The sequence below is a fragment of the Gossypium hirsutum genome, chromosome D12 (genome assembly GCF_007990345.1).
Source record: "Gossypium hirsutum isolate 1008001.06 chromosome D12, Gossypium_hirsutum_v2.1, whole genome shotgun sequence".
Lineage (NCBI taxonomy): Eukaryota > Viridiplantae > Streptophyta > Magnoliopsida > Malvales > Malvaceae > Gossypium > Gossypium hirsutum.
The window spans coordinates 53832290-53852369 of record NC_053448.1 but is presented as its reverse complement, the minus strand read 5'-3'; the positions used below and the strand labels follow the sequence as shown (position 1 = coordinate 53852369).

The following is a 20080-nucleotide window of genomic DNA, read 5'->3' as shown; positions in this document are numbered from 1 at the left end:
AGGAGATGCGGAAATTGTTGGAATGTTTGCTGCCTTCTTCCATGTCAATCCTTTCTCTCCACCCTTGCTTTATTACGCACAGTACATGTCGCTGTCATCATGCTCTATTGATATTTAGACTTTAATATCATCGAGTTGAAGAGATAATAAGCTTAAACTTTTTTCATTGCGAGTGAAGACTTGAAGAAATAAGTTAAAAGAGATTGAAGGAAGACATAAAAAGACGTTTAAATAGATCAAACAATAGTGCATAACAAGATACAAGATTAACATGTAATAATTGGATGGCTAAATTTATTATTATGCGAATAAATAAAGTTTTAAATTTTTGTTATTAAATTAATTAAAATTAGAAAAGAGATTGATTAAATTGATGAAATTAATAGATGGATAACTAAAACAAAATTATTGTACGATTATTCTTATAATTTACCCTAGATAGTAATCGGAAACTACAGACATCAAAACCTAAAAACGCCAACAAAAGGCGCAGATAGTGATCCCAAATATAGTTCACCACCGAATTCCTGAACTTCGCTAATTAATTGATTGCCATACCATGCTTCGAAATTCACAGTTCGAAGAACCCTGCCAAACCCATTGATCCTCTGCCCGATCGGCACCAGTGATCGCGTCGGTTGTTTCACCAGCGCCGCCGCCCTCCAAAAGTCTCCAAACGCTGTTCTCTTGATGTTATCTGGCCTTTCCTGCAAATTTATGACGTCATAAGTGTTGGCTCCAGGACCTCGAAGCCAATACCGTATAGTACTATTGTTAATGAAGTTGGAAACTAGGACATAGGTTCCATCTTGGCTAACTGCTACCCCTGCTGGCCCTGAAAGGTTCTTCATTAACACTGTCACTCGGTCCGTGTCAGGGTTGTACATCAACAATCTCCCTGTTGAATCATTAGCGTTCACTGCTTTCGAGATATTTCTGCAACATGTAATTAAGCTTTGTATGTGAATGAAACATAAGTGGGTCAAAAGATTTAAATAGTGCTATTAATGCAATGTTACGGTCTCTTTGTCGTTGATCTTCGGGATTTAAATAGCGGTCCGTTACCGAAATAGCGGCCGTTATATAGCGGTAACAGCACTGTCCGAAACCGTTACTGCTTAAACCCGCTATACCCGCAATACACAATAAGTAATGTAAAATTCACGACCGCGATACCCGCAGTGACCGCAATAGCGTCCGTTATGTCCGCGACCGCGACAAACGCGACGCGACCGAAAACGCGACCGCGGCCGCAATTTAAATCCCTGCTTCAGACTACTAAGGATTTAGCCTAGGTGATAAGAAAGAACCTTAAATCATAGTTGGCGCTGGAATCTACGAAAATAACATTTCCAGATGGTTGGTGGACGTCTAAAGCATCACATAAACGGTAAGGCTCTCCGTCTGCAGCCGCAGAAACTTGGGTCGCTTGCTTTCCGGAAGAACCTAGCACCATAAGCCCAAAATAGGCATCGCAAATATATAACTTATTTAGGGAGTAATGAAATGCTAAACCCAATGGCCTTCCACATATTGGCCCCAAATTTGGATCAGTAGTGCCATCACACATCCGTTTAGACCTGTATTAGAGTTTGTGGGTGAAAATTCAAGCAATAATATATACAACCTATATTCAGTTTTATGATTTTATGTCTTGCAACCACTAGACTGTTTGTTGGTTAAAGAATCACCTATTTGGACCGGTGAATCCAAAGTCTCGAAATCCAACCCTTGGTCCGTTGTATTGTAGAATTCTACCATCAGCCACACCAACATAGAATCGACTGGTTCCGAACTCGAAGGCGATGGATTCTGGACCGGTGACTTTCGGCGGCAATTGAAGTGATCTGAATGATTGAGAAAGCATCAATGGAGGAAAACATGAGACAAAGATGAAAATGGGAAATATGTTTATTAGTTTGGTAAGGCTAATAATGCAAGCCATCTTCAATAAAAGAATAAGCAAAGTAATCTACACTTGTATGGCATATATAAAGCGAGAACTTAGGGTTATCGGATTCTTTAATAGTGAGATAGAACACATACGTCAGACATGGAAATAAGTGAGATGTAACGGAATGATCTTTAAGAACCGAATACAGGAGAAAACATGAAATGGAACACAAATTGTTATTATACCGTATGGCGTGAAATGTGAATTATGAAGAAAAGTAAGGCAGGAAATATGGAAACTCCCAAGCTTTCCAGAGAAAAAGTATGTGAAGAATGAAGTTTTGTTGTCTGTATTCCATTGCCATTAACAGAAAGCATTTACTTCATTGACTTCCATATTTATACTGCAGTTTTCTTAAAAAGTTGTTTTACATGCATATTGTACTTGTGGATAAATTTTTTAGTACATTTGGATGGAAATTTTTCTAAAGTTAAAATTTTAGTCTATATTCTTCTTTTTAATTTTAAAATTTTAATATTAACACAAATGATAATAATTAATACATTAATTAGATTTTTAGTAATTAATATGCGAAAATAACAAGTTGATACAATATTAGAAATGTGATAATACGTTTATTGCATTAGATTTTAGAAATAATTTAAATTTTAATTATTATGTAAATAGTAAGAATAAAATGCAAATTTGTTGAGGTTCAATCTAATATATATTAGAAAGTACAAAAAAATATATTTATGTCAAATCTAAAAATATTTTAAGAACCAAATTGATTACTAAATAGGCTTTTTGTAAATCCATGAATTTGAGAAATGATCATGAATGTTACATTTTTAAATAGTTACTACTTAATTTACACTATTTTTGAAATCCTAGTTCTCAAACGCTACCTTAATGAATTTAATATGTATCATTTGATGAATACAGAAATTTTAAAATTCAAAAAATATAGTGATTAAAAAGGACCAAATTAAAATATAAGGACTAAATCCATAACTTTCGTAAAATATAAGGACGGATAGCAGAATTAAAACTTTTTATTTTGTTGTTACTAGACCTGCTCATGAGTCGGGTAACTTGCCCAGACCTGAAGACCCTCCTGAAAAATGGGAGGATTTTGACAAAAAATACGAAGCCTACAAAATGTGATTGGGTAAAATTTAAAGCCCGTTCTCTATATGGGTCGGGCCTAGGGTAAGATTTTTTTGTTCGAGCCTAGCCTGTCCCGACTTGAATATATTTTACTCAACTAAATAACCCAATTCAAAATATAAAATTTTAAAATTAGATTTAATACAATAAGATATTTGTTATATTATTTGTGTTTTTTAATATAATAAAATATTTATTATATTTATGGTAGTTTTTTTTATATAAATACTCTTTTTAATGTGTTAAAAAAAATTTATATAAGAATTTTTAGTGCATTTAGTGCATTATATTTTTTTAAATCTTATTTTAAAATAAAAAAACAAAACTACAAAAAGTCAAATATGATTCGATTGGGCTTGAGTTTATCTTTCTTGAAAACTTGGTTTAGACACCTTACATGGGCTCGATCCGGCCTATGAACAACTTTAGTTGTGACATCATGTGAATTGAACAAAAGATTTTGAGTCTTGACTTAAACAGAGTGATGATTAAAGTTATTATCAAACACTCGCTTAACTCGTGTTCAAACCATGTTACCCCATCCCCTTGTGCTTAAAATTATATAAAAATAAAAAAAAATTGAATAATTTTGAGAAGCTATCACTTTAGTTGAATTTTGGATTAAAAACTTGAATTACTAAATTCTTTTATGAAATTCGATTTAAAAAGGAATTTTTTTTATTTTTACAGAAATAAACAAATTTATTTTAAAAATTTAAAAACTTGATGAAGATATTTTTTCCCTCTACATTATTAGTTAATTGTTTTTATAAAATCAAAGTTCATATTAGAATTACTTAAGATACAACAGCAAAATTCGATTTCTAAATCCTAAGATGCAAATACAAAATTTTTCTTTTTCCAACTAAGCTTTAATCACTTAATTTTTCTTACTAAAATAAATAATTGTCGATGAAATTTTAGCTTAATTGACATTAATGTTATTATCAATGCAGGAAGACATGAGTTCGAACGAACTGATATATGTTTATTTTCTTATTTAAAGATAAACATGAAATAAAAAAATAAATTATGGAATTAAAATAATAAAACTAGGAAAGAGAGATACTGAAAAAGAGGATTAAGATAATAGATTAAAATATGATATATTTTAACCAGATAATAATAACTAATAATAATAAAGCTTAAGCTAACAACCTCTTGCCTGTAAAAAATAAAAATGATACAGCTTAAACCCTGGGAACTTGTACCCTAATTCGGCCAACCGCTTAACTATTCTTCACGTTGCACTAGTTATATTGTGTACACTGCCTTTGTGTTTTTAGTTAATTTAGCATAGAACGTTCTTTCACTTGAAGTAAGAATTTATTCAGTATAAATCGGAATACATATGATGACTTACTTGTGAAATCGGAATAATTTAGATCTCTTTCTGGTATTTTAGCCATGATAAGGAAAACCCAAAGCTCTAATAATGGAATTTTTTGGTGGCGTGTAAGTATTTAACCAATGTATTTCTTTTCATTGCTGTAGCTGCTGAGCACAAATGCTTGAAGAGAGGAGTAAAGGAAGTGGTTAAAAGTATTAGTCGTGGTCATAAAGGGTAAAGTTTTTTTTATTATATATAAATATATTATATTTGCTTACTTCAGATTCTCTGTGTATGCCTTTTCCTTCCAATTTTAAGCATGTTTAATCTGATCTATGCTCTGATATGTTTATTTGGATAGATATAAGAATAAGTTTCATGGACTGAGAAATATTGGTGTCTTACTTATGTTGAGATATGCCGATATAAGTTTTACGTGGAGGATTCTTATGCCCTAATGTACCTGGATTTTTCATTGTACTCAAATACTCATGTGGAGCACATTTGTCCAACACATATTTGGACTGAAATATGGGGTATGATTCTCCAAATATATGATATATGACACTCTCCTCCCTGTTTGGGTAAAATAAGCTACGAGTTACAACATAACTGAGTAGCAATAATCCATTATCTGTTTTAATGCCAGTGTTCAAATTTATAAATTGCTGAGTTTCAGTTGAGAAGAGTGCTGATTTCAACATTTATGCTACACCGAAAGAAGCAGAGTAATCACTAAGGAATGAGAATATGGAGAGAGGGGGGAAATCCGTTTACAAGTTTGACTTCATCTAAATACTTTGATCACTTGAGTGATCAAAGCTCGTTTGATAAAATTTCTAAACAGGAATTTGATTTAAAACTACACCGTAATCTTGTTTTTTTTTTTATCTGACCATGCCTGTAAACGACTTCCATTACATAGTATCATCATTTTTCTCCGAGTTATGACTGATGTTTTATAGGAACATTTAGGAAAAGAATATCTATTTTGGTTGCTGTCTGAAAATTTTCTGTAGCAATTCAGAGTTTAGGACTGCATAGTTGAGAAGGAAATTGCAATACATGAATATATACATGGATGGCACTTGTTTTGCTGCCAATTGATGAATGGAAGGGAGTTCTTTTATTTGATTCAATCTAAATTTTGAATTTACTGAAAGTAGTTTAACTTCTAATGTTAATCACATAAATGCTTAATCATGTTCCTTCTATCTTCTATGTCATAACTCATGTTCCGATTCTATGTGAAGAGGCAGACATTCCCTATGTTTATGTTCCTTCGAAAGAAGTAAGCTTCTGACCTCCTCTGTTTTGCTGCATGATTCGGTGACTTTGCATCCTTCAATTGTTATCCTGCTTGACTATCAAATCCCATAGAACCTAATTTTTCACTTAGTGATTTTCCAACTTCTGTATTATTTATCATTGCACTTTTACAATAACATGGCCAAGCGCATCCGAGTTCATTTTCTTCCTTTATTTATTAGAGTTGCATTGTTAGGTTTAGCAAACACAATGGTATATCTATGTTCGATTTTTCTAAGTCCACAGAGACTCTTGGTTGTAGTCCACATTGACATCCAATTCAATCTGTACAGCCCAGAATTCCGACCCTAAACATACACAGCACAACTAAAGGGCTCATTCCGGATTAATGTCATGCTTAGGTTTGTAGCTTGAGTTAATGAACTAGCGATCAGCTGTCTCACGTGGAGCCTGTTTGATTAGTTTCTTCTGCCATTTCAGGATCTTGCAACTGCAGGAGCTACCAAGAGACCAACGTGCTGCGTTCTGGTGCTAACCAAGCCAACCAAAGGCAAACTAGACCCTGCGGAACAAGAAAAGATAAAGGCCGATTATAGCCAGGTAGTAGCAGATATATCTGAGCTTACATCCTCACTCTTTTAAGAAATTGTGTTGTCATATATATATGTAAGCTTTGATGTTTAGATTCTATCTTCTGCTTTTCTAGGCGATGTGCTTTACTGAGTTGATACTTCATTGTAACTATGTATCTGGCTTATGTGCTTTCATTTTAACCCACCTCTGTCTTTATTTAGTTAAATTCTCATCTCTTTCTCTCAAATGTGTAATGGTTAAAAAAAAACACATGAAATGTATCAGAATTACGTTTCCTGCTTGGCCTGTGAATAAATTATTGTTTGTTAAATAGTTCATTAACAGGTTGGCTTCTGTTCATTTATGTTAACGAACATGACAAAAATATATCCACTCTACTGGTGTACAAATTTCTCACATCAGAAGATTGCAGAGATTTTCTCTGATTATAGAACTCACTGTAAAAATTAAATAACAGGAAGAAGACATATGTTGGATAAACACTAGTTTCAGAATTTCACCTTTATTTGTTTTTCCAATATTTACAATTTTTCCATGCCAACCTACAGTACGTGTGTTAGCCCTCCATGGTCCCTTAAAGCACAGGGGCATAAGACCATTTTCGCGATGCCAGAAATCGCAATTTGGACCTCCAAGTGATGATGTTACTTTTGGGATGCTAGATTCCTAAACAAAATTACTCCTAAACCACCAATTGCTAGAGTAAAGATCAGCGGAACACCAATAGTATCAACATCAATTGCTCTGTTTGATCGATCGTTCCTTTCTTGGTGACATCTTTCTCCCCGGTATTCATGTATCAGATTGCTCAGATTGTCTAACTGATGCATAATCTGGCGTTGTGCTCTTGCAATAACTAGAACCTGCATGGTTAAAAACCAAGATTCAGACAATCATTTCCGTTGATGCGACCATGAAAACCAAGAACCGGAACAAGTAACATAAAAAAAGGTCAGATTAGAGAAACAAAATGTAGGGTTTGAACTAGGACATGAAGCTACCTCTTCCATGAGTGGGGACTCTCTAGCCAACTGGGAAGAAGATGAAGAATGAGGCATTAGTGAACCAGTTAGTGAACCATTACCCAAGCCAGTTACGAAAAGAGATGTCGGTAAAGAACCATTGCAGGCTTCGGCCTGCACAGCTAAATTTTGTTGGCTAGCCGAAATGGTCCTGGTAGAAAGCTTGGAATTCAATTCTTCTATACTTGACGTGAACTTATCCATCCTTTCATTCAAAGTTGAAATTTGCTCCGAGAGCTGTGTAACAACTCCCTAAAACACAAATGAATGACCAGTAACGAAAGTAATAAACAAAACTATGAAGGGAATCAATTTTAAGCAATCCAAACAAAAAGTAATCAAATATTATGACCACGGACCAAGATTGATTTATTTGATTGAGAGGTTTAGGATTCATTCAGGAGCCCAACTTTTACAGAAATCTCATAAAATTTCTGAAGAATTGAAATTAATCCATTCTTTTTTCTTTTCTTGGAGGAGATAACGGGGGGAGGTTGTCAGGCTTTTGTTTTCTTTCACTTGAACTTTTCAGCAACCAGAAAGGTTGTCAGGTTGTCAGGATTCTGACAGTGGATAAAGAAAAACTAGACTTGTGTTCCAGAAATTAGTTCAGGGTCAACATACTCACCGGATTCACTACTGGAGTAGGTGACTCTGGGGCCCTTCCATCAAACCTTCTACTGTTAATAGCAAGTTTTGTCAGCTTCGGCAAATTCTTGTCCCGTTGGGTCGCGTACGAGTGCGAGATACTGGTCCACACATAGATGAATTTCATATGTGACTGTTATCAGGATTAGAATAGGTGCTTTTGTAAAGAAAAATAAGACAGAATAACACATTAAATTAATCTTTCTGTTGAAGTTGTGGAAAAGCACTACGTTTTTTAAAAGACAGAAAAACCGTAGCTTGATATAAAAATTACCGGCTGAGATACTTCATTCTCCGATCAGCAGAGGCTCGGGAAAGGGCTTCTTTAGGACTTGAAACTAAGTCATCATCAATGCTAAGCTTTGTTTTCAAATCATCTGGTAATGCCTAAACATATTTCCCAAGTTAGCAGCATGCAGAGCTCAAAAATTTAATGTTCAACTTGAATAATCATACCATAACATCATTTACAAGCTTCTCCAGCTGGATTTGTTCAATGTAAGTACGAGGAACATATGAACCTTCCAAACCCAATTGCTCAGCTATGAATTTAACAAATAGGCGATCTCGACCTTGCACCTTATAGAAACAACATACCATTGCAGTTAGTTCTAAGTTGTGCAACCCGTACCTAATAAGTCATCTGTAACAACTCAAATAGATGCTTTATAGCAAGGCAGCGCAAAGCCAGTTCACCATCCTTTATCGAGTTATTCTGCTAAGAATTCATTGGGTAGTGGTGGCTTCTGTTGCGGATTAGTAGAGGCCTAGGATAAGGGCTTTCAAGGGAAAAGAGTTATCCCTTACCAAAGTTATAGCTACTTGTTGACTATTCTATTTCAGCAGCCAGCTGTGCTTGGATGCTCAGGATGCTATGCTATTTTGTTGACCTGTTGGTTCCTTTTAGATAAATGAAGAAAACCAATTGTGTATTGCCATAAAAAATCGTGCTGTTATCTTAAGCCATAACCAATTAGGTACATGACTGTTGTGATAACTAAGACCAAACACATGTTTCAGAATAAGAAAAGAGGCAAAAGATCACATTACCCTGATATATAAACCATGTCAAATGATATACACATACGTTAAAGGATATGATACCTGAACGTATTTGCGATTGAGTTGCTCCAACCAATCGATCTTCACGGACACCTTATCATCAGAAAAGACATGGCTACTTCTTTTCAAGATGGCTGCAATTGTATACCCCAAAGCCATTAGTCCTCCAAGAAGACGCACGCTAACTTCAAAAGTTATTCTTGGTGATATTATGAAGGGACTGTCAGTAACCCATTCCTGAGAACCAGGCAAGTTGGTCAGAAGCTCTAAAACTTACCACATTTAAGTTAATCCTAAAAGAATATTAAGCAGAATCCTAAATATCAAAAGTTAAGACAAATCAAACACCCAATATGGCATTAAAACCTAAATTTGAGAGGACTTTGGATATCATATTTAGTATAAAATGAGCAAAATAACTCATGAAAGAACATAGAAGTAAATCTTAAAGGAACATTCTTATACATTCTCGAATAGATTAGCATATTGAATCTAAAGTAATTTTTGTGTAAATGTTTGGTTTTGTCATCATAACTTATAAAAGAAATCAAATCCAAACTAGCTCTCACAAATTCTTGAAACATAGATATTACTTTGCTTACATGTACTGTTTAATTCTGTTTTTGACTGCATGTGATTTAAAACAGCATCTAATATTTTTGCCTCCATGTATTGTTTAATTCTAATTTTTAGACAAAAAAGGGCATAAACATACAATGTCTATATATGAAAACAGCTGTTTTCAGATTCGGTAAAGATCTATGAGAAGAGAGAGATTCCAATGAAAATATGATTCTAACTAAACCTGGCATCTATACCCCAGTGGAGTTTGAAGTACAAAAAGGATTGAGATTAGCACATCTCATTGCTGACAAGGAAGAAAACTTTTATGGACCCAGAGAAGGCCACTATATTCTCATTAAGAATTTTAAAAGGCTTAAAAATGAAACATCTAACCTCGAACATGAGATTGTATTTGCCATCCCTGTTCCTCATCCTCAGATATGACTGACATGCTTCGGGATCTTCACCAGGGGGTAAAAGATAAATGTCGTATGTTTCCTCTATAGTTTCTTTGTGTTCCTCAGATACAACTTCCTTAATTTGATCCAGTGTCACCAACCTTGTAGACTACAATGATAGAAAACCCTTGGTTGTAAAGTTGTGGGAAGAAAGTAGTACTACAATAAGGAACATGGAACCATTTACTCCGACATGGAAATAATGGAGTTTGAGCTTGACCTTCAAAATATAAGTAGGATTCTGAAATCCAGTGAACGGATTAAACTTGTTGATGATTTTAATATGTGCTGTTTCGAGATCTGGCTCAATAAAAGCCTTGTACATAGGATATACCTGTGTGAAAAGAAGTGCATGAGAACTACTATAACTACTCTTTGTTTTGGAGGCATTTGATAAAGCACTTAAGGCTATTACTAGGTATGATTTCACAAAACAGCTAAATCAGACACCTATAAAGTAAAATAGGTAAGATAAAGAAACCGTTTCAGAGATTTGATGGATAATTTCTTCAGGCTCTTGGCCAGCACGTTGAATGTCCCGTAACACTCTCTTGACAAGGTCAAAGTGAACACCCCCAGTGACAGATACGCGAAGATCTAGTAAAGGCCGCAATTTGTCACTTAAGGCATATATTCCTTCAATAATCACGATGCGGGAGCTAGGCACTTCAAGTGTCCTGTAATCATGATAAATAAAACTAGATCAAGAACATGCATATTATTTGTTTCCAACCGCTCGCATGCACTTTCCTTTCTTTTGTCTCTTTTCTTTCCTGCCTAGCAGGCTGAATAAGTGGAGAGTGGAGACATCATTAAACCCGTATGAAAAGAGCTTCTATGTCTTAAAACAATAGCAAAAAATAAAAGAGAGATAGGGAACCTGTATCCTATGCGAGAGCTAGACTTGAAGTCATAAATTGGAACTTGAACAGGTTTCCCCGCTTTTAAACCATGAATATTTTCAAGCAGTGTGTTGTAATCAGTCAGCCGTGGGTCTGTTTCATAATACTACAATAATCAGAGCTTTACCATGCATCCTCCTCCAGCCATTGCAATACAAAATCGTTCTAGTAAAGAAAATGGATCCCACACATTGGCACAATGCGTGCCACAGACTAAGGCATTAGTGTTACATATACCAAACAATCAAGTTATCTGTGGGACCAGTTTAAAATGTTGACCAAAACATCTAAAATTAAAGAAATGCAATTAGTATGTAAAATAAATAATAACTAATAAGGATTCAATTCCATCCAATCAAAGGCTACATCAAGAGATCTCAAGCTGCCATATCTAGCCTTACTGCTTCAAGAAATATGTTCTTGGTCTATGTTTAGCTCTCTTCATGGTTTACATTGTACATGACCAATCCACCAAGTGGTCATTTTATCAGTTCATCCTTAACCGTTACAGTTTTACTTTCTAAAGATCGTCCATTTCTTATTTGGCTGCCCATCTATCTCAACATTCCCAAAGAAAACTATGCTTCTTAATCCATTTTCCCCTCTATATGACCACGCATCTATTTTAACATCCTGATTTCAAATGAAGTAATCTTAAGGCCATATTTGCCTTCTGCTTTCCAACTACCCAATATTTAGAACTAAATATACCATTGCACTGGAAAGTATTCTATAAGTTATGTTTTACGGTAGCTATAACTCATGAAAATTCCCATTAATTATAATTATTTTTTTGCTTAAAGATATCCTGAATCAAACTATAGAATGCTATAGCTAACAAAAATGAGCTTAAGCACATATTGCTTTTACTGCACATTTTGTATTCCGTTTATATAATTAGAAATAATTATCTCCTATCAATTTTGCCTCCTAAATTTTATTTCAATGTGAAATGCAACAGCATTAGCAGATAAAACAGCAGCTCTTAACATAGAAGCTTCCAAAAGCATACTGTGCTGCTAATTGTCAACCACCAAAGTCAGCAAGCAATATCGGGTGGCATCCATTGTTCTCATACATAAAAACAAAGCACCTTAATCAAAGATGGGATCACCTTACATGAAAGTTTTAAAAATGTTAAGAACTCTAATTCTTACCATCAAAGTTTCCATCAATGATACGGCTAGCATCATTGTAGTTGTCCATGGTTATGACAGCTATACTGGGCATAAAGTTGAGCACCTTCTCTGTGAACACAGTCTTTCCAGCTCCAGATGGTCCCGCTACTCCAACTAAAATCAATCCATCATTCTTTTGAGCCAATAATTGGCATGCACGAATTACGATGAAAAATCCTTTCTCGAAGGACAGTTTATCTTCGATTGGAACGATCTCATAGCGATCACAGTCTTTTCTTTTAATCAACTGCACCTGGTCTCGCAGAAGACCAGAGCGCCGTCGAGGTGATTCAGCAACAGAAGAGGTATCTTGAGCCATTAAGAGATTTGAAACTTCTCCTTTATACAGCTGCACTGAAAGATGCAACAGTCAGATATTTACATTTTCAAGAGAGATGACATCACAATAAAATCATGGAGTTTTTGATGTGGGATCACGATTTCCAAAACACAAAGGGAGGAAAGTCCATAACTCGCCAAAGTTAAAAGGTAAGGTAAGCATGTCGCTGGAAATTCAGCAGTTCAATAACTTTTAGGAATTACAAAGTAATAATAATCTAGCAGGACTAACAAAAATATGAAGAAGACACAAGTTCAGATCATGAACAAACGGAAATGCCCATGAACCAGTTATAGAATGGTGAAAATTAAGGAGCTTATCATCGAATCCAGGTGCCAAATTATACAACAGTCAGCAGCTCATTTAATCACAACATTTAAATCAGTGAAGAGAAATCAAACCATCATTATCTTTCAGTGTTCCCCCCATTCATAATACGTAAATGTTCTTCTTCTTTTTTTCTAACCAGAAAAATGTTTACCTTTACACCCTTCACCAGATTTATGAACACTAGTTCCTCTTTCTTTTATGCTTTTCCATGTCCCCTCTGAAGGAAGCTAAGCAATTATCCCAAGAAGAGGTAACTAAAACTATGATCAAGGAAACATGATATTCATTTCCTTTTTGATGCTCTTGATTGAACACATAGAAACCAGTCTGAATTAAATTTCAAGGTCGAAAAGACAACGAACAAACCATAAAAGCTTGAACTTTCGAGCTCCTAAGGAGACTCAAAACCATCAAATTCAACAGCAAACAACAAAATAAACACAAATCCAAAATACCCAGAATTGAAACTCAACAAATAACAAGAACCCAGAAGCTAAAGGGAAACAAAGATGAGCATGAAAACAATTTGTGGTGACTGTAAACTAAGTTCCGGGAATCATAGTTTGAAGATCATACCTTTAGTGTTAGGACTTTGAGGTCAAACTTTAAAGACCAAGAAAAACTGTTACTGGGATTTTTTTATGTAAAGGCGGAAGAAGAGGTAGAGATTCTTGTGATTACTGAGTTGGATGGATGTCATTGGCAACAAACTAAAGGCTGCTTGCTTAGCCACCTTCTAGAGTTTGTTTAACGAAAATTTGTTTTTAGTTGGTACATAATAAAAAATAATTAAGTTCAAAGGCTGAGGTTATAATTTGAAGGGTAAGATTGTCATAAGCAATGATTTTAAGGTTATATAATTTTTATTTTATTATTTGTGGTTTTTCTATTTTGAATTTAATTGTAAATACATTTTTTAATAATTGAATTGTTTTAGAATTTTTAATATAATTTTGTGAAAACTCAATTACTCTTGGGATACATAATCCTACAAACATGGACCACTGTAAGAGATGCTTCTTCTTCCTTTTTTCCATTACAGAGATGCCTTATCAATTCACCCGCTAAAGTTTGACAGGTATGGTTTGAAGGAATATACCTAAATTGTTATTTATTAATATTTTAGATCAATTTATTTGTAATTAAAAATATACAATGTAAAAAGAATAAATTATAGGATTTTGTAACATAAAATTGTATATTTTACAAAAACAAAATATTCCTTAAATTTACTTTTAACTTTTCACTTTTAAAAAGTTTGTTTTATATCTCACAACTTGCCTCCGTATCTCTACCTCGTGGTCATTTAAAGGTCTTAATTAGTGATCCGAGTGATGAAACATACTCCCTATTTTCTCACTCTGGTTTTATACATTTTTAACTTATCAAATCATATATTTTTATAATTTCCATTTAATTTTATTCGGAACCGGACCCTATACAATCTATACAAGGACAGTTAACTATAAAATAACACATTAAAATATCTTTAAAATAAATAGAAGAGTTAATTTGCACTAGACACCCTTAAACTATGGTCATTTTTTAAATTAGTCTCCAAATTTTAAAACATTCTAAATACATCTTCAAACTATTGATGTTAAATTAGCTAGACCCTTCCATTATTGAAAATGTTAATTTACCATTAAATGACATGTGACATAATTTAAAATAAAATTTAAAAAAAAAAGTAAAATGTTGTCTCATTACTTTTAAAAATTAAAAGGTAAAAATAAAGTAAAATAGAAAAGAAAAAGAGGAAAGGATAGTTTCAGTAAAAATTATGAAAATTTTCGCATGTTTGAATATAAAACTAATAATTTTAATATAGAAAGTATCTATAGTTAGAATATTTTAAAATTTGATAATCGATTTAGAATAAAAAACCATAATTTAGAGACTTAATGCAATTGACTCCAAATAATTACCATTCGAAACAAAATAATTAACAGTTATTGTTAGACAGAAAAATGGAAAGCTTTAAATGCTGAAATCTGTTAACTAAAAATAATGTTCCAAAACAGAGCATAGAGGAGAGAGAGAAAGAGAGAGTGCTTGTTAAGATCCGCCATTTTTACGTTTCTCAATTCCAACACACCCTAAAAAGAAAAAAAAAATATGAGAGATCTGAAGATGTAAAAGGAATTTTTTTTCAAGTGAAAGGCATAAGGGGAAAACAATGGGGTGTACATTTTCAGGGTTTAATGCAATGTACGATGCTGCTAATGGGGGAGGAGACGTTTGGATCAATGACATCAGGTTCAAGATCGTGAGGCAGTTGGGTGAAGGTGGCTTCGCCTATGTTTATCTGGTTAAGGAAGTCACCTCCGATTCTTCTTCAATTTCAGCTGGTGGCTTAGCCAAGAAAGTCAAGGACCCTTCTCATCTATCTGGTTCGTTCTTTTTCAAGGATTTTATGATTTGGGTGCTGCTCTATTGGATTGGTTTACTACTGATCTGGGTGTTTCTTTAATTTTTTTTTTGTAGCTGATTGCTTTGAGTTTCTAATTATATGTTTTTCTAAATTGTGCATTTTCTTTTTTCTTCATTGGATTGGGTTTTGTGATTTATTTATTGTAGAAATTTAACTCAAGTAATGTGTCAACTATTGTGATTGAATGTACGGATTCATTCCATTCTGGTTTATCGAATATGGGGTCTGATAAAATTGGATCATAGGTTTTCTGATGATCGAATTACAATTGGAAAATTATGGATCAGTTGAATCTTTGATCTCTGTTCTGTTGGTAAACCTAAGGCATTTGACTAGAATTCGTATATTATGGAATCATCATGTTTTCAGTTTTATGATGGTTTTTCTTTCCCATTTAATTTAATTTAATTTTTTTTTATTTGCATTTTCCCTCTTATTATCTGAATTTACATCTTAAATGGATTTGCTAACCTTTTTTTTTGCTGGGGGATTCTATCTAGGATGGTGACATCTGCTATGCCATCTGCCAGATTTTATCGTGTTATTTTGGTATTTGTGTATTCATCAGATCAAAGGGAAAATTAATTTGGTTTTGGAATGAACTTACTTGGGTTGCATTTGCAGATGATGGAACTTATGCAATGAAGAAAGTTCTCATTCAGAATAATGAACAGTTAGAATTGGTTCGGGAGGAGATCCGTGTTTCATCCTTGTTTAGTCACCGTAATCTTCTTCCCCTTCTTGATCATGCTATCATTTCTGTTAAGGTAATTGTTCAGATCTCTCATTCTAATTAGCGGTGTAAAACAAACTATTTTCCAAGATGCATTTTCTTTCTTTAAACCACTTTCCATGCAAAACTGAATTTGTCTGAAACAATTTGATTTAATTGGCTAGCCTACACAAGAAGGATCATGGAATCACGAAGCATATTTACTATTTCCCGTTCATTTGGATGGAACATTACTGGACAGTTTCAAAGCTATGAGTGCTAAAAATGATTTCTTTTCTACCTCGGATGTTCTTCAAATATTTCGGCAGGTAAGTAAAACTGTCTTTTTCTAACCATTTTCTTATAGAGGTTTAAATGATAACCATGTGGCACTTGTTATCAGTGGATCCGATGCATTCTTCTATTTTCTAATATTTGATCATTTTATGTATTAGTAATGGTGTTTTCTTTTCAGATTCATTAATGTCATAACTGATTCGAATTGACTATAAGCACTTTGACTCTGCCAAATTATTTCCACAGCTGTGTGCCGGACTTGAACATATGCACAGTCTTGAGCCTCCATATGCACATAATGATGTCAAGCCTGGTAATGTTCTTTTAACCCATAGGAAAGGGGAATCGCCTCTTGCTATATTAATGGATTTCGGGAGTGCTCGTCCTGCAAGGAGGCAAATTCGCTCTCGTTCTGAGGCACTACAGCTTCAGGTGCTTTTTTCTTCTTTACTTTTCTTCAGTGTTGAAGAGTCTTCTTATATTCTCTGTTTTCAAACTTCTTTCTCATCCTCACTGAAAACTATCCCAAGCTCTTCTAGTTCCTTAAACCTGTATGCTTCATGTTCTACCAACAAACATATGCATGCTTAAACATGAACAAAATGATGTATGAGTACATAATTGGCCTATCTGTTTGATGCATTTATTATATCCTAAAACATGCTGAAAGTCTTCTTATTTTCTTGATTTGTTTTTACTGCATTGTCTTATGGTTATCATCCTTATTTTTTCTGCTTAAGTTTGAATATGATATTTATTTCTATCTATAAACTTAGTGCGTGTTCTACAATGATCATGGTTGTTTTTCTTTCCATATATAGGAATGGGCATCTGAGCACTGTGCAGCACCTTTCCGAGCTCCTGAGTTGTGGGATTGCCCAAGCCATGCAGATGTTGATGAGCGAACCGATATTTGGGCATTGGGGTGCACTTTATATGCAATAATGTAAGAATCAATTCTTAAACAGTGTTTTCTTTCATTTAATAAACTTGTTTTTTTTTTTTTTGTACTTTCATTTCATTTGTTAATTACGTTTCTTCCTAAAAACAATTTAGTAGACAAAGAGTAAACAAAGTATTTGAATCTGGCTAAATCTAAGGAGCATATTTTAAGTATTTGATTTTAAAGTTAAATAATGCGAAAAGCAGGCCTTTGTATTTCAAAGTTAAGTTGCCCATTAGTGTTGGTAGAAAGAGTCATGAAGTTGTATTTTGATGATAATTTTGGTAAAACAAGTTAAAGCAGTTACAGGTTTGTACTTCCATCAGATGCTTTCATTTATCTTCGGAAATAATTGTTTGTGTACTCTATGTCCAACCTTTTCGAGATGATGTAGTTAGCTGCTTTTATAAAAAAAATTATCCACTTATATTGTTCATTGGCATTTGTTGCAGGTATGGGGTATCCCCATTTGAGTATGCACTTGGAGAATCTGGAGGAAGCCTGCAACTGGCCATTGTAAATGCACAGATTAAGTGGCCAGCTGGACCTAAACCACAGTATCCTGAAGCTCTTCACCAATTCGTGACTTGGATGCTTCAGCCTCAGCCTAGTGTTCGCCCTCGCATAGATGATATCATATTTCACGTCGACAAGTTGATCTCGAAGTTTTCACAGTGAAATATCATAAGAGGGATTAGGGTGAGAAGGAAAGGGCATTCAACCAGTAATGGACGAGTTGATCATCCACATTCTAGCAACTTGTTATAAACGTGAGTTTCTTCACAAGGCTTCGAAAGACTTCTGAAGTGACAGCAGTAGCAGTTCTTTATGAAAAAGTTCCATAGTAATCCTTTTTGTCCATGTTATTCAGATTTGGGGTAAATGTTGGATATTGTTATGCTTTTTTCTTTTTTCCTTTTTAAAGTTTTTCCATATATTTAAATAATCATATGCGGTATTTATATATGAATATGTGTTAGATTCGGGAGTCTGACACATGTATTTTATTGAAAATGAAGAGCCAAAGCTTGTTGGAGTAGTTGTGGTGGTTGTGCATTCATTCTGTTGTCATAATTATGGACTTCATGTTCTGTAATTTGCTGATGTCCAGATCTGACGTCCCTCTGCATCCAAGATTCAACTTTTTTTTTATAGGAAAACCCCAATAATTTGTGTTATCCATTTAGTTTATACTTCTGGGTAACTAACTATATTTCCTCAACTTTAAATTTATTTATTTTTGAAGTATTTAACACTTTGTCGAACATGATTATGGATGTATAATCTTTTGAATATAAGAAAAAGAAATGTCAATCTAACATGGATTTAAGTCGTACATACAATCATATCTGCAACTGACTCTCATTTTTTAGTTTGGGGGGTGGTTTTATCATTGTATCTACTATTTCTCATTTAACAACTCTTCACATAGTTTTGTAAAAGAAAATAATATTATACATTTTTATTAACAATTTAATAATTTCTTTAAAATAAAATTTAGTATATTCGTAAATATGAAGAGAGCACAAAGACCTTACTCTGGAGTTCAGTTGCATGGTCGATAAACGATATTCAGATGCTGTGGATGTCTGGTATTAAGTAGAATCAAGCTGGGTCGGATTTTAAATGGGATGTTTATTTTTTATTCACAAAACTTGAACCAGACAAGTTTCTTAATAGCTTAACCTAACATAAATCATCTCCAACTGGTAGCATTTTATAAACATGTGATCCAAAATCTAACATTTAATACTTGGTTTTTTTTTTTTTGGTTCATTATCAGATGACGACAAGCTTTATGTATAAATGAAAAATATATTAATATAAAGAAGAAAGGGATGGAATGAAATGAAAGGCATGAAAGAGGTTGTCCGACCATTAGCAAATTCGAGCAAGAGGACAAAGAAACAATGCGGAATGCATGGGGCCATGATGTCTGTATAAGAAATTAAAACCAAAAACAAGGTGGTAGAAGGCTTACAAATCATGCTTACAAATTTGGGGACAAAGATTGCTCCAACTCACTGGTTTTCATCGCAACTCTTCTTTGAACTTCGTTTTGCTCTTTCACTGGGGGGCCCAACTCAATGTTCACTTTGTTTTAGCTACTCTTTTTATATTTACTTCATATCGATTAAAATGATATTTAAAAGCAGAACTTACGATTTCTTATCCTATTCATTCCCCATCTATGTCAAACTAAAATTTTCAAAGTTTGATCGGATAATGTGTTATATACATAAAAGAAGAGAAGTATTTCATCTAACTTCGCATATTTACTTTAATAGTGCCCTAAGTTGACACATGCCACTCTATCATTACACTTACGAGGAGAATTCAAGTGGCCGGGACTAGAGATGCCCATAGATTGGGTCGAGACTCGATTCTAAAATATTTTTCAAGCCTAAGCTTATTTTTGGGTTGGCTCGGTCTATTTAAAAAACCATTTTACTATTTAAAAATTAATAAAATATTAAAAACATAATTTTCAATTGCTATTTTATATCTTTTATAATAAGATTTTAATTTAAAAATATTTTTAATTATATAAATTGAATTCATGCTAGCTCAAAAGTGCAACAATCCTTATCCAAACCCGACCCTTGGACAGATCTAATTAGAATTTGCGCCTAGCCTCGATTTCTCTATAAATATATCCTCTTATCATTAGGGTAAAGAGGATAAGAAAACACAAACAACCTTGCTCTATTAAAATTTCATCCCACAATCTCATTTAATCTTTAGTATGATAACTCCGCACCTTTCACAGTGTAAATCACCATCTTCCTAGCAGCTCTTCACACTCTCATGGTGTGAATCACCTTTATCTTAATTGCTTTTCGCATCCTCACAATGTAAATCATCATAGCAAACCACCCCATATTTTGTGTTGTAATAATTGGCATTGTCTATGGCAACTAACAAAAAGTAGT

At 33.8% G+C, this 20080-nt stretch overlaps 3 protein-coding genes and 1 long non-coding RNA gene across 7 annotated transcripts; 2 read left to right on the top strand and 2 right to left on the bottom strand.

The window, feature by feature from the left end:
* Positions 1 to 361: 361 nt before the first annotated feature.
* LOC107946570 (protein STRICTOSIDINE SYNTHASE-LIKE 12) lies at positions 362 to 1996 on the bottom strand. The gene is made up of 3 exons (XM_016880963.2): positions 1692 to 1996; positions 1311 to 1580; positions 362 to 936 (listed from the first exon to the last, which is right to left on the bottom strand). Exons 1-3 carry the CDS (start codon positions 1943 to 1945, stop codon positions 462 to 464), a joined length of 999 nt encoding a protein of 332 aa, XP_016736452.1. The 5' UTR covers positions 1946 to 1996; the 3' UTR covers positions 362 to 461.
* Positions 1997 to 4267: 2271 nt separating this feature from the next.
* LOC121224248 (uncharacterized) lies at positions 4268 to 6567 on the top strand. Its single transcript, XR_005921865.1, has 2 exons — positions 4268 to 5685; positions 6144 to 6567. It is a non-coding gene; the product is annotated as an uncharacterized lncRNA (long non-coding RNA).
* A 161-nt stretch (positions 6568 to 6728) lies between these two features.
* On the bottom strand, positions 6729 to 13585 carry LOC107946569 (inorganic pyrophosphatase TTM1). Of its 4 annotated transcripts, none has more exons than XM_016880959.2 (12): positions 13338 to 13585; positions 12071 to 12440; positions 10892 to 11006; positions 10493 to 10688; positions 10232 to 10345; positions 9947 to 10120; positions 9032 to 9226; positions 8384 to 8506; positions 8202 to 8314; positions 7908 to 8028; positions 7259 to 7531; positions 6729 to 7120 (listed from the first exon to the last, which is right to left on the bottom strand). In XM_016880959.2, the coding sequence occupies exons 2-12, from the start codon at positions 12408 to 12410 to the stop codon at positions 6902 to 6904; spliced, it is 1983 nt and encodes a 660-aa protein (XP_016736448.1). In that variant the 5' UTR covers positions 12411 to 12440; positions 13338 to 13585; the 3' UTR covers positions 6729 to 6901. The 4 variants fall into 4 exon arrangements, with proteins under 4 accessions (XP_016736448.1, XP_016736449.1, XP_016736450.1 ...); XM_016880960.2 differs by having other exon boundaries at positions 12071 to 12445; positions 13338 to 13505; XM_016880961.2 differs by lacking the exon at positions 13338 to 13585 and adding an exon at positions 12913 to 13274.
* Positions 13586 to 14914: 1329 nt separating this feature from the next.
* Positions 14915 to 17975, top strand: LOC107946568 (serine/threonine-protein kinase 16-like). Its single transcript, NM_001327515.1, is given in 6 exon segments — positions 14915 to 15154; positions 15820 to 15962; positions 16093 to 16236; positions 16451 to 16636; positions 17026 to 17150; positions 17600 to 17975. Coding segments are annotated over 6 exon segments (1038 nt in total). The 5' UTR covers positions 14915 to 14940; the 3' UTR covers positions 17826 to 17975.
* Positions 17976 to 20080: the final 2105 nt, after the last annotated feature.

What these genes read in the sequence shown, in the direction of transcription:
- LOC107946570 (XM_016880963.2), bottom strand. Translation starts at nt 1,945, where the DNA reads ATGGCTTGCATTATTAGCCTTACCAAACTAATAAACATATTTCCCATT. An exon ending in GGATTCACCGGTCCAAATAG is followed by an intron (nt 1,581 to 1,691) that starts GTGATTCTTTAA and finishes ACTCTAATACAG; the next exon opens with GTCTAAACGGATGTGTGATG. An exon ending in AGCGCCAACTATGATTTAAG is followed by an intron (nt 937 to 1,310) that starts GTTCTTTCTTAT and finishes TACATGTTGCAG; the next exon opens with AAATATCTCGAAAGCAGTGA.
- LOC107946569 (XM_016880959.2), bottom strand. Translation starts at nt 12,410, where the DNA reads ATGGCTCAAGATACCTCTTCTGTTGCTGAATCACCTCGACGGCGCTCT. An exon ending in TCCATCAAATCTCTGAAACG is followed by an intron (nt 10,346 to 10,492) that starts GTTTCTTTATCT and finishes CTTTTCACACAG; the next exon opens with GTATATCCTATGTACAAGGC. An exon ending in AGCTTGTAAATGATGTTATG is followed by an intron (nt 8,315 to 8,383) that starts GTATGATTATTC and finishes AAATATGTTTAG; the next exon opens with GCATTACCAGATGATTTGAA.